The sequence below is a fragment of the Podarcis tiliguerta genome (assembly GCF_965153285.1).
Source record: "Podarcis tiliguerta genome assembly, chromosome: 7".
In the NCBI taxonomy this organism is placed as follows: Eukaryota; Metazoa; Chordata; class Lepidosauria; order Squamata; family Lacertidae; genus Podarcis; species Podarcis tiliguerta.
In genome coordinates, this window is record NC_139540.1 from 26060274 (window position 1) to 26074217 (window position 13944).

At 41.3% G+C, this 13944-nt stretch overlaps 1 protein-coding gene across 8 annotated transcripts in view; it reads left to right on the top strand.

The window, feature by feature from the left end:
- RUNX1T1 (RUNX1 partner transcriptional co-repressor 1) overlaps positions 1-13944 on the top strand; it is a 148115-nt gene that overhangs the window by 46475 nt on the left and 87696 nt on the right. Inside the window, exon 1 of one of the 8 annotated variants that reach the window (XM_083451130.1) lies at positions 2414-2754. The exons of the other annotated variants lie outside the window; for them this stretch is intronic. Coding sequence (XP_083307256.1) covers positions 2748-2754 — 7 coding nt within the window. The 5' untranslated portion in view covers positions 2414-2747. Of the gene's footprint in view, positions 1-2413; positions 2755-13944 lie in introns of those variants that run through there. 8 annotated transcript variants of the gene reach the window in all.

The window sequence follows — 13944 nt, forward strand, 5'->3', positions numbered from 1 at the left end:
TGATGCAATGTTCTTTTGCATGTGAAAATACTTCTTTTGCTGCAGTCTTTTATTCTGATGTTTTTATCTGCTGTGTGCAACCGATAGAGAATGGTAATTTTTTTTTAAAAAAGAATTGTTGACATTGATTGTCCATCACTGTTACACGTTTTGGCCTCACTTTATTTTATTTTATTTTTTAAAAAATGAAATAACTAAGTGGTACAAAAATTGTTACAGTAATCCTTAAGTGGCTGCATTAAAAAAAATATCCAGTAATATTTATTTGAGGAGGACTGCCAAATGGGTTGCTGCTTGCCTCAGAGTATTAAATAATGAGAGGGGGGAAATGATTTCTGCAGCTGGCTGCTTGAGAAAATGCTGAAGTAGTCTCAGATGCACTGGCATTCTGCTAGGGCCCCTTCCATAAGTAGTCTTCTAGGTGAGAATCTCCAGGGATACAGTTTTTGTTGACGTGGATCAATTTAAATGGCAATTACTGTAGTCAGATAACAGCTTAAAAAGCCCTTTTACACATAGAAAAGATGCATAATCAGATGGCATATGGTAGTGTTCAATTTTCTGAGCCATAGCTTGAGGATTTACAATGTACTGATATTAAGACCCACTTTTAAAACTGAATATTGTACCATTTTATTGAGATATGTTGCTCCTTAGATTTATTATTCCCCCCCTCCATTTCTACAGCTGCTTCTCTGCTTGCACATTGATGAAAGGTTGCTTTTCCAACAGTGAAAATGCCCCCTCCCTTTCATGTGAAGTATAGCTGTTTGTGTGTGTGTGTGTTTTAAATAATAAATAACAAAGTCGTGGTCTCTCTTAAACAGTATATTGAATAAATATTTCCAAAATCTATTCTTTCCTTTTTGTCTTCTAAAGTTAGCTGCCGGCAATTGTAACACCTTCTGCTTTATAAGACTTGCTTTATCTCCTAGATTCATCAACAATGTATTATATGAATCCTTGCTACGCTAGACATCTGACCAAGATGAGCACAGCGTTGCCCTCTAAATAGATGCCATTATGTTATTAGGACTGGCACGAAGGAACCACTGTGCGTTTTCCCTTCCCCTGAAAAAAAAAAAAAGGCAACCTTGAAATGCAACAATAGTTGCATGCCAATTTAGCGTGTGCTGTTATACACGGACACTGTAGTTGTTAGGTTGGCAGTTTATTCAACATAAACGACTTTGCTTCTAAATGCAAATTGTGCCCTGAAAACAATTTTTTATGAGATGAGGACTGAACATTTTTATGATTTGAGTGCCCTGAAGAGGAGGAGAGAATGAACACAAAACATATAGAGGAGACGTAAAAGAAGGTAATAAGATCTAAAACGATTCCTCAAACATAGAAACATTTGAGAATTCTTCATCTCCTTCCCAGCCCCCAGTAGATTTACAGTGCCATTGAACGTTTGAACAGAGAGGCTCAGAAAGAGAGGGAGAAAACCCTCATAAAGCTGTGAAAATGTTTGTCTCTTGTTTTGGATCAAAATATGTTTTTCTTGGGGGGGGCGGGCGGGCTTTAGAATACAGTTGCTTTTCCTGGAATTTTCTGTAAGCCTAAATGTGTTGCAGAAGGGATGTGACTCAGGCATATGGTTCTCCTATGAGGCAAAGGATGTTTTACAAAGGACTGAAGAGGGACTGCTGAGAGGAAAATAGCCAGCTTTAGATAAAGCACTGTAACAAAGACTTGTAGTTTTATGTATCATGGTGTCCATTAAAGCTTAATAGGGAAGAGTGCATTGAACCTAGCCAGGCATATGTTATTCATGTGAAGGATAAACATTTAAGGGGAGTGCAGAAACCTGGAGGACGTGATTGTTTAGCTTTTGAAAAAAGCTTTGCAGGGAAGATTTTGTTTTCAACCCCCATGGATCACCATGCAAGGTAAAGGAAGAGTAAGCGGCAAATGTTTGGAGCGTATCAATGCTGGAATCCCAGGGGGGTTAAAAGCATTGTAGTAAAATGAAAGTGGACTGCCTCTAAGTGTGTTCTATTTTATACATGCCACTGAGAAGCTGACAAAAGGAATGATTTTGATACTCTGTTCGCTGTGATAAAATGACACATTGATGGCAAAATTCTCTCCCCCCTCCACTTCTCCTTTAAAAACACACACACAAAACAAAACCCAAACTTCTGTGCTCGCGCACATTGCGTACTTTAAACCGTAGAAGCAATCTCAAGATTTTCCCCCCGCGCCCCCCAAATCCACTGGAGCTGAAATTTATAGCTGTTAATTGGGAGGGGGGGGGAGGAGGAAGCGCTGGTTTTAATCGACGCTTTCTGTGAGAGAAAGGGTTAACTTTTAAAGAGGGAGAAAATGAATAATTCAGTGTTCGGTGCTTTATCACTCTGCATTTTACTGTCTATTCTTTTGGTCCTCTGGAACTTGCTGTGAAAGGTACAGTACGGGGAGTCAGCTGAGGGGGTTGCGATAATTTGCACACACATCGCTGTCATTGTTCTGCCTGAAGAGACGGAGCTGGGTTCAAGGCCACATGTGCTCCTGTCATCATTCACATTTCTGCTCCAAGTGCAACCCAGAGTGTCAGCTCTCCATCTGTCTTTGCCTGGCAAATGCAGGCGCCCAGCATCCTGCCTCCAGCTACACTGCCACAGCCAGTTAGGATGGCCCTCCTTGCGTCTCTCTGCTCATTCCAGAACAGGAGGCGCTGAGTCCCAAATAAGCCTGCTTTGGGGAGAGAGCCTTTTTGCAGTGGGTCTGTTTTATTCAAGATGCCTGGTGAGTGATTCTCTTCTCTCCTCTCCCCTCTCTCTCCTCTCTCTTTCTCCCCACACCCCCCTTTCTCCTTGACGGAAATGAGAAAGCTCACAGTCATTTTATAGTTGGATTTTCTCTGATAGCAGGAAGAATGCATAAAGGCTGGCGTTTGGGAAGAGCGGTTGTAGAGGCTAATTGTAGCATGTGCGTGGAGAGGGCTGTGTATATATGTATGTGTGTGACTACTCGGTGCGTAATACATTGCGATTCTGAATACGAAATGAAGAAGAGGCAGTAGCAAATCTGCCTGCCTGTGGGTTGCGTGTTTCTCAGAGGGTAGGGAGAGAAATATATAGCTTCCATCTATCTCTTATGATTGAGCTGTACTCCTGTATCTGGAAACCTGAAGATTTATCGGGAGCGATGACTTGTGTGATCATGGGGAGAGCACTGAAAATGATCTCTTTGAAAAGCTGCTTATGCTAGAGGAATGAAGTGAGAGGGAATACAACAAATTATTTCAGACTTCGCACTTAAATCCACAGCATTTAGCTGCCAGCAGCTGAATATCTGAACTGTGTTTCTCCTTAAATCTTACATGTTTCTGCTGAATGGGTGAAACTGTTGTGGGAGTGGAAATTTTTAGCATGTCAGTTTCCTCCTGAAAATATTATCCTTGGATCTTGACCTCTTGCTTAATTGATAAATGGCTCTGCCAGTGGAAATATTTCTTCTGTGTAGGATAAATTATGTGAAGGGCTTTCTCGAGGGTGTTGGGGGGATGTGTGATTTGTGTGTGTGTGTGTGTGTGTGTGTTTCAGAGAGAGAGGATCTTTTATAAACTAAGAAAGAATGGATTATTTGGGTGGAAAGGTTTTTTGTTTTTTTAGATTATAGGTATAGTTAAAGCAACCTAGGGGAAGTAAATTAATTTTTATTTTTTAAATAGCAAGCTTTGAATGATCTGCAGTTCTTTTGGGTAGGAGAAAGAAAAAGGGACTGCCTTTGCTAAAGTGTGTGTACCCATCACAGATGGTGTTTTGAAACCGTATCTGCCAGTTTTCTGTGACCACAGTTGTATGTAGGTATTGCCAGTTGTTTGGAGAATGTTTTTCCTTTAGGATGTGGCTGCACGGTTATATTCCTTCGCTGGTGCATTTCTTGTCACAATTGCAATCCTAGAATCAACAAAGTGAGGTTCTTTTTGCTCAGAGCACAAGGCTAAGAGGATTTGTATGGCTGGAATATGGGGAAATTAATTTGCATAGATGACAACGGGAGGACTAGGAAAAGCCAATTTTAACCCTTCGGTTGTAAATGGGAATTAACATATCTTGTATTCTGAAGGATGTAGTCCTGATTAGGAACATAGCTGGGACTGTCGTGATTCTTCGGTGTGAAGAGCTGCATTGTTTTGTACAACAGAAGTATCTTAAATCTAGGCATGTGAGCATGTGCATATGAGAATTGGTTGCTTACTGTTTAATTTCTGTAACCTTTGCATGCACTGGGTCTTGGGGATGGATCATCTTGCAACTTTTAAGCTGTTGTGGAGGGTCTGGAGCAGGCGATTTTGAAAACTCATTATTATGCCTCTGGTCTCAAATTACTTAATCTACCTGCTGGTTAAATTGTCATGCATCTTTAATAAAAAAAAGGGGGTGCTGGGCTACACGTGCGCCAATGTACACTTATCAATGCTGTCAAACTTAATAATTACATAAATTTTTAATTGCCATCCAGTTCTTAAAGTGGCAGAGAAATGGAGTGTAGAGCCCAGTGGTAGGTCTCTCTCTCTCTTTCTCTCCTTCTTTCTCTCTTTTCTTCTCTCGCTTTCTCTCCCTCTCTCTCTTTTAATGTCAGCTCTGAGTGTTAGAAAACCTTGCACTTGGATACAGAGAATACACTAACAGCTGTGACTGGGAGCATGTGCCAGAATGGAGATACTTGAGCAGATCTGACACTTGGCTATTTTTGACACCCATCTGTACTTCTCTCCCCCCCCCCCTTTTTAGGATGCACTGCCTCTCAATCTGTTCACAGCATATTTCATCCTTTTATTATTGTGTTGTTGGTATCCCCCCCCCCCCCAAAAATGGGCATTATTAGCCATCTGGGAGAGATTTTGTATTTTAAAAATAAGCATATTATTTTCAGGAGATTAAAATGATGCGTATTTTTTTTTTAATGTAATCTGATATTACGCCGTTGCAGTTTTGTGGGTGTGCACATGCACTGACTTTTGAGAAGCATCCTTTGAGGCAATTCAGACACTCGGGATTCTTGCATTTCTGGAAATACGTTGCGTTAAATGTCCTCTTCTCTGGCTTTGTGAGCAGCGAGTGCAGCCATAGCATTTTTCCTAAGGTATCACTTCAAACCTGCCAGTGAATGCTATTGAGTGTGATTGGCTATGAAGATTTGCTATATCTTGGAAGCCTATGCCTGGGCTGCTGCTGCTGCTGCTAAGAAATAGGAGTGGCGTAGATGTCTCAAAATTCATTTAGATATGTGGAAGGGAGCGTTATGACGTGCTTTGCAGCCAGAGATTTTCCTGAGCCTTGTGTAGCTTAGTTTGCACTGTTAGGGAAAAATCTGTTTCTGGACTGCACCATAACACAGTGTAGGTTGGAGCACATGGCAGACAATATATCAAAGAGAAAAATCCCAGCCTGGTCTTTTCCCTGATATGCTAGTCTTCTATATGCGTGGAATTATTCTTTTTCTCTTCACATGAGAGTGTTAAGCCCTGCAATCTGAAGTGGTGCAGCCCAGACACAGGTTTTCCATTGTAGTAAGAACTAAGCCATAAATTATGGCAAATACACTGGTTTAAAACGTATCTAAAAACACGCATCTTTAAGGCTGTGATCCTGTGCCGACTTACCTAGAGGAAATCCCATCAAACAACTAAATTCTGCTTAGAGTAGACCCATTGAAATGAATGAACCAATTTAGTTGTGTCTGTTGTTTTTAATGAGGCTGTTCAGAGTACTGTATGACTAACATTGAATACAGGCCAATAGTGCTTACTTATGAGTAGACCTGCCTAGGATTTTGCAGTATGCAAGCTATATGGTGCTGTTCATACTCTAATAAAGCACGCACACGTACACACAAAATGCCAGCAGCAGTTAATTTCTCTTGTGTGTATTTGTTCTAAAATGTGGTGTGTGTGTTTTTTTAAGTTACAAGCCTACCAGTCATTTTATCGTACTTTCAAAGAGCAGATGTTGGCCTACAAAATGCTTTATTATTGCCCGTGGCAATATTCAGGATGGTTGCCTTAAAAGGACAACCACTGATCACAGTCATTGTAGCCTAGAAATAATGCTGTTCTTTCAGAAGATGGCCAGTATTAGGTCAGACCACCCCTTCTTTACTTCTGCTCTCCAGATGTGGCTGCAACTTTTTAAGTTCATGTTTCTAGGGGGAGGGAAAAAAAAGGTTTGTTTTCAGAATCTGGTTTTACTTAAGACATCTCCATCCTGGAGTGCATTTCATAAATTGCCCACATATTTTTCTTAGCAGAGAACTTAACTGACTATAATTTTTAACACATGGTCACATCATGTGATATTTTCAAAACATTTGCACACAGCTTTAAGAAGGAGTCCCAGCAGAAATGATCCATCATCTCACAGCCGGCCCATTTTTAACAGTGTATCTGCATTTTCCATTTAGCAGAGCAATATATTATTAGCTTACATTTTGGGTAGTAAAACATTGCATTGCTGATTGTAAAACATGGACTTTATTATCTGCTGAAAATTGATTTGGCATTTATAGCCACTGTGTACTAGAGAGGGCTTTCTGGTTTTAACATTAGTGCAAGCAAGTGATGATATGTTTAAAGAAAGGGGAACACAATTGCCACAGAGGTTCAATTGTTAGTGTCTCAGCAACATAACCTTGGGATGATCCACCTGTTTGGGAGGCGGTTGTTTGTTTTACTTTATGTATGCATATAAAGACTATTATATAGCAAACAGCCTTAAACGCCATTAACTTGACTCAGTTCAGTTTTAACTTGCCGTTGCTATGCTTTTACTTCAAGACAGCTCAGTGCTTTACAAAACAAGTTTTCTGCCAATTGTGGAAAGTATGTCTGGAAATATTTAAAGGCCTGCAACAGCTAACACTGCACCACTGTTTTGGTCATCATACTTAATGCCTTATTCTAAGAGAGCAGTTCTGATAGTGCATAAAAGTTCCGACAAATGCCTTTGGCCTCATAGATCCCAGGAAAAATGTATTGGATGTTGGAGAAATCAGTCTAAATATTTTTCAAGCTGTGTTTCTGTCACCTTTCATGCTAGACATCTAATCTTTTCTGAGTGTTTGGTGCAATGGGGGGCAGGAAACATAAACTTCATGTTTGTAGTGTGCCCAGTATGTTCTAAGTTAGTGCCATTATTTCAGGAACGACAGTATGAAGTCTTCCTTAATAAAGGACACATCCCAGCACCATGCAGTTTAACTTACTGATATGGAACCTAAATGAGTGTGTGTAATTTCTTTATTTATTAAATTTACAGCACATTAAGATCAAGCAGGTGCCTTCACTGTACTCTCTTTGACTTCTGCTGAAAACATTAGCGTTTTGAAAAGTGTACCACAGGTGCTTAGAAAGTTGAGGTAATTTTAATCTGTTTCAGTATTTTAACTTTTGTATGTTTTAAAATAGGGTTGCAATTTTTTCTTGATTTTCTTGTTTTATTTTTTTATAAACCGCTTTGAGGGTTTAGGGAGGGGGGTTTTTGCAATCACGTGGTGCATTAATAAATAAATAAACAAACCGATACGCTCCCACAACCCAACAATATCTAGTGCAGAATCTTGAGGGTCCCCAGATGTTGCCGGGACCACAACTCTCATCAGCCCTTGCCAGTGGTCAGGGATAATGGGAGTTGCAGTCCACCAATATCTAGGACACCCCTCCCAAGAATTCTGAAGTTATGGGGGAGGGGCTGGCAGGCAAAGGTGCAGTTCCGACGTGAACCATTGATGGAGTCTATGTTTCCCTCCAGACCAGAGTTTCCCAGCTAAATAATAACACGAATCATTCCCAAAATATAATATTGATTGTCCTTGAATCTTCTCGCCACACTTGCCATCTTCTGCTGCCACACCAGTGTGGCACACCACACTTATTGAGAAGCGCTAGCTTAGCTAGTTTTGAAGGGAAGTTAGACAAGTTCATGTAGGATAAGACTCTGAATGGCTAGTCATTATGGCCACATACTACTCAGGGATTGGTGACACCATGCTTCTGAATGCTAGTTGCTGGGTAACAACAGTGAAGGAGGGCTCTTGTCCTCATGTCCTGCTTGTGGACTTTCCAACAGCATCTTGTTGGTCATGGTGGAAAACCGGATGCTGAACAAGATGGAGCTTTGGTCTGATCCAGAAGGCATTTTCTTATGTTCTTAGGCACGCATGCCACTTGGTCAGTCTTTCCCGCTGCACTGAGATAAGTTGTATTTCTATTTATTCAAAATCGTAGTACTTAAGTTTGAAACTCCCTTGTTTCTGCAGGTGTGTGGTCTTTGATTTATTCTGAATTGGGGTGCAGCCCCCTCTTCGAGTATTTATTGTTGTGTTCATTTTTTATGCTGGTTTTAACGATTTACCATGTGAAGGTGCCCTGTGCTCCAGATTGGCAGAAGGATGGGGTACAAAAACATTTACAGTGGTACCTCCGATTACGTACTTAATTCATTCTGGAGGTCTGTTCTTAACCTGAAACTGTTCTTAACCTGAGACACCACTTTAGCTAATGGAGCCTCCTGCTGCCGCCGCTGGGTGATTTCTGTTCTCATCTTGAAGCAAAGTTCTTAACCCGAGGTACTATTTCTGGGTTAGCGGAGTCTGTAAGCTGAAGCGTCTGTAACCTGAAGCTTATGTAACCCAAGGTACCACTGTAATAAATAAATGTGCATTTTGCAAATACATTACAGTGAGGGCCAGTGTACACATCGGTGCCTGCAAAAGGCCTCAGCAAACATCCCCTCAGAATGTTTGCTCTTCCTGCTCAGTTCCTGTTTGCATGGTCTTGGACTCTCCTACATTGAACATGCCTCCTTAAACATAGCTACATTTCACTGGATGGCAGATGTAGAAAGAGCTTCTCTTTGTAAGCCCTCCACAAGGTTTTTGATAACCAGCAGAATTGGTGAAATCTCTCCTTTGAAGAACACTTTGTTTTTAGCAGGTGTTGGGAATGTAGAAAATATGTCCATGGTAGTGTGTCTTGCCAAATGCAAGGGGGTTCCCTTGTTAAGGATTCAGAAGCAATACAAAACACAAGTGAGTGAGAAGATTTAATTCCTAAATATCAAGCAATACACACACACACACACACACACACACACACACACACCAGGAGATGCACTTCTATCTGCCACTTAGAAGCTCCCAAGGAGTGGTGAAGTGACTCCCCCAGGTAGCCTAGATTGCATGGCTCTGCAGTCCGTGCACGAACTTCTGAATCACCCTCTCCAAAGCATTTCAGTGCCCCACCCTTCAATAACAATTTCCAACATTAAAGAAGGTTCCCAGCACTAATCTCTCAGGACTGATTAAGGCAGCTGTGTGTGGAGCTTCACCTTCTCCCAACTGATTAGGACATCAGAGAAGGTTCTCACACCTTCAAAAACTTAACAGCTGCCGGGGAGGGGGAAGGAACAGAGGCAGGAAGGGTAACCATGTTAGAATCACTGCCTCCTTGATATACAATTGGTCTTCTGTTTGGGTTTTCCCATACATGATGTATCTTTGATAGTACTATTTGGACGTGGAAGTCATCAACATGTTGAGGCCATCAAATGCCGCACATGCGTATACAAAACCTGCTCACCGTTTGCTCCAAGAAGGGGTAGCATTACTTTAACATCTTTACACTATATCCTTTTTACCTCTTTTACACTCCTCTTTTACTACAAGGTGGACTTGATTAAATTAATTTAAACCACGTGTCTTCATCATGCCTCTGTTGGCTTGTGGCCATACCTGTAATGTTTAATTCCCAGATTTTGACATTTAGGAATCTAAGCAGATCAATTTGTCCTTACCTGAAAGCAACAGGGCAAGAAAGTAAGGGATGCGTGGGGGCTACTCTTTCATCAGATGTGTATCGTTGCGCTGCTATTCATGCTCAACTTCTTTCCTTTGGGCCAAGGACAATAGGCTTTTGCTTGAAACCGTCTTACATCTGGGAGAATTAAAAGAGCTTGTGATTTGTAAACTAGATGACACCTGGAAAATGTAAGAATGTACAAAGGTCACCCTACCAGGAAATTCACCTGTGCATGTCTTGTTATGGCAAATGGGACCTGTGGATGAGCACTAGCTTTGTTCAGGAATACGCTACTGGATAGTGCCCAAAGTTCATGTCTTAAGCTTTTTCTGTGCTTCCAAGCTGTCGACTCTAAAGTCTTTGGTACCTGGCTTGAATGCATTTATATAGCAGCACTATAACTTTCATGCATGACAAATAATGGATCATGAGTGGCACATGTATTTTGGCCTATACCTTTTCCCCTGGCTTGGTTTGTCATCTTCCCCCTCCATGAATAAGGTTTTTCCATTTTTCATAGTAATAAAATTTATAATATGACATGGTTTGCAAGTTCTAATATACTGAGATTTCTCATTTATTTCTGTATCATGGATTTTTATTTTATCCCTTTTTTCTTTTTTCTTTTTTACTTCTAAGTGCTGACAATTTGCTTGGCACTTGCAACATGCATTTGATTTAACACTCCCGGCTAGAGATATTACTATGCATGTAGTTATGAATGCTCATTTGATTTTTTTCTTCCTCCTCCTTCATTTTGCTTGCTTACCACTTTGGCTGTGTAGATAGACTGCTTTGCCATTCATAACATTTGAAATGTAGGTTGAATTTAAAGTGCACTCTGTGCATGCTCTTCTTGCTAATGTCACTGAGAGGCCCGTATTCTGTATCCAGTACAGGCCACTGGAAACATACAAGTAGCTAGTTTATTTCTCTCCTGCTCGTCATTGCGAAAAGCAATTCTAGTGTGGGTAACACTAGATATACATCAAATGACAACATAAATATCAACATAAAACAGCAGATAAATTACAACCTAAAAAATACCTGATCTGACATTATGCCTCCCACCAAGGCCTGTGCAAATAACCAAGTCTTTACTTGGTACTGGCACGATATAATAGCCATGCCCATTCATTCCATTTCTGTCCCAGGAATGAATGATAAAGCCGTTTTTCTAGACTATGTCACTATTGCACATGTTTACATGCATGAAATATGCATGAAAAAATACATATTTAAACATGTATTGCTAAACATACTTTCTCCCAGTGTGCACATTTTGTATATATGTAATGTATTTATTTATGATATTTCTAGACACCCTTCACCATATGGTCCCAGGGCAGGAATACAAACATCCTTGAAAATGGTACAAGTCAATAAAACTGAAACCACACTATGTTAAAGCAAATAGCCAATAAAACTGACAAAATCAAACTCTGTCAGAGCAGGCAACCATCAGTATCTTCTGAATGGCTCGTTAAAACCTTTACCTCTTGACAAGGGCCTGGGCAAAGAGGTGTGTCTTCACTTGCCAGCATAAAGCCAGAAAACTCTGTCAGTTCCAAATGCAGGTCAGAGGGGAGGTGGTTTTGACCTGAGAACAGCTTCAGAACTGTGGGTGGCTAAGGGCTCGTTCACATCTCCACTTATCCTGTGCCTGGAAATGAGTTTTCTCCTTGTCCCGTACTTTCTAGGCATGCGTCCCTGCAGTTTTCAGTTCTCACCACTCCTCCCCCAGGGAAAACTGGCTTTTTAGTCCTTAATTGGGACATGCACCAATCCTGATGGGTGTTTGCTCTGATTCAGCAACAAAGATCTGATTTCCCCAAGGGAAAGCCCATGGGACAAGCAGACTGGATGAGCCCAAAGTTCTGTAATCCGAGAGGTGTGAATCACACCAGTTCATGTCCGAACTCACTGAAAACTAATTTCTCAGCCAATTCCGTCTTCGCTCAGAATGGTTCCTTGATAAGACCATTGCTAAGTCCAGGAGTAGGTAGTTTTTAGGTAGGCACTCACCAACCCCCCTTTACCCTGAGAAATGCTATGGTCTCATCAAAATACGAAGAACCTAAGAAGAGCCATGCTAGGTGAAGCCACAGGCCTGTTCAATCCAGTTTCCCCACAGAGGCCTAACTGACACACACACACACACACACACACACACACACACACACACACCTTGAAAGTTTACAATTGGTATTTGGCATACATTTCTGTAGCCCCGGGTTCATAGATGCCACAGGGCCTAGAGCAGGCATAGTCCCGCCAGATGTTTGGGACTACAATTCCCTGACCACTGGTCCTGTTAGCTAGGGATGATGGGAATTGTAGTCCTAAGCATCTGGAGGGTCGGAGTTTGCCTATGCCTGGCCTGGAGTATGCTGCTGCTTTCTTGTCCACCGCTGCTCCTTTTGTTCAGTGGAGATGGGAGAGAGATTTGGTTACAAGCCAGCTATAAAGCTGCTATTCATTATTTTATTTTACAGAGCTATAAGCAAATAATCTTCTAACAATATCTGCCCCATCATAACAATAACTACCTCATTTCCATCAGTATTTACATTAGCTATATAGGTCAAGGTCACTCATCTTCAGTTCTCTCTCTCTCTTCCTCTCCGTACAACAGCATAATAGGCATTGGTGGTGCATATTTTTTAGAACAAAGACGTCAATACATACATCAAAAAGGGAACACACACATGGAGAGAGCAACAGGTAATCAGCATCAAAGGGTGGGCTGTTGTTTTTCCCAGGTAAAATATCTCACTGATAGCATTATTCTACCCCTGTCACTTTCCGCCTCTGCCTGGTGACTTTCTTCAGTCATCTGCAGTTACATGCTTAGCTGACGTCTAGTTGTGCACCTGCTGTCATGTGGTCGCACTGTGCGCAAATTGCTAGCATTTCTGGGAGAAGGGGTTTTCGCACAGACATTCTTGGCAATCATCACCCATGTAGCCTTGGGTTGTGTGTGTGTGTGTGTGTGTGTGTGTCCGTATTCACACATAATTTTTAGGCAACTTTCCCGCTATATAGCTCTTATGCTGACTTTATTCTTTAAAACTATGAAACAGTAACACCAATAATTTAAAACTGGCAACAGAGACCAGCAAGTAAATCCACCACACTCTTGATTTCTCCTGGCACAATTCTTATCGCCATCCTGTCTAAAATTTTACCTAAAATTCTAAAGTACTGAGACTCAGCTCTGGTGATAACAAACTGCCTGGGACTATTAATATACTTGTATATATTTTTTCTACTGATTTGCTACAAAAGCAAAGGACAAAGGCATTTGCATCTGTTTCAGAGCCCCTCCCCGAACTCCACTGTTGCTATCTATACATGTTGTTTTTCTTCATCTCTGCATCTGCCAAAACATGCTAAGCTACTATTTTTATTTATTTATAAAATTTGTATACCACCCCCCATCTGTAGATCTCAGGGCAACATAAAATAGCAATATAAAAAGAACACAAAATACATAAGCTGTACTCCTGGACCCACCAAAAACCACTGGGCTGTGCCTGCAAGCTCTGCCGCGTGACTCTTGAGAACTCTGTTGTGAACGGGGATGTTATGAGTCCAACAATCAGCAAACACACAGCCCTTTCTAGTTAAAAGCACCTTAAATAGTAGCAGCCAGTAGAGTCAGGATGCAACAGTTGGATCAAGTTTGCTTTCTTTGCCCAAGAACCACTAGAAGCCAGTCATTCTCACTGATTTTAAACCAGCTGTGTATAGGATGCTGTTAATTGTCCTTATATGTGACATCAAGTCCAACATTGTCTACCCCGGGGTAGCCAACAAGTTGCTATGTGGATGCATGTTGGACTACAACTCACATCACCCCTGAGCATTGGTTAGGTTCGATTCTGTAGACCAACAACATCAGAAAGCACCATGCCTGCTCTCCTCAGCCTACTCTATTTGGCAGTGGCTCTCCAGGGGATCAGGCAGCAATTCCTTCCCATCATCTGCTTCCAGATCCCTTCAGCTGGAAGTGCTAGGGATTTAATATTCTTCTGCATGATAAACAATCTCTGGACTCCCCAAGATTTCCCCCTCCACACACACACACACACAGTGCAACATAGGAACTAATTTGGGAAGTTGATAAGGCA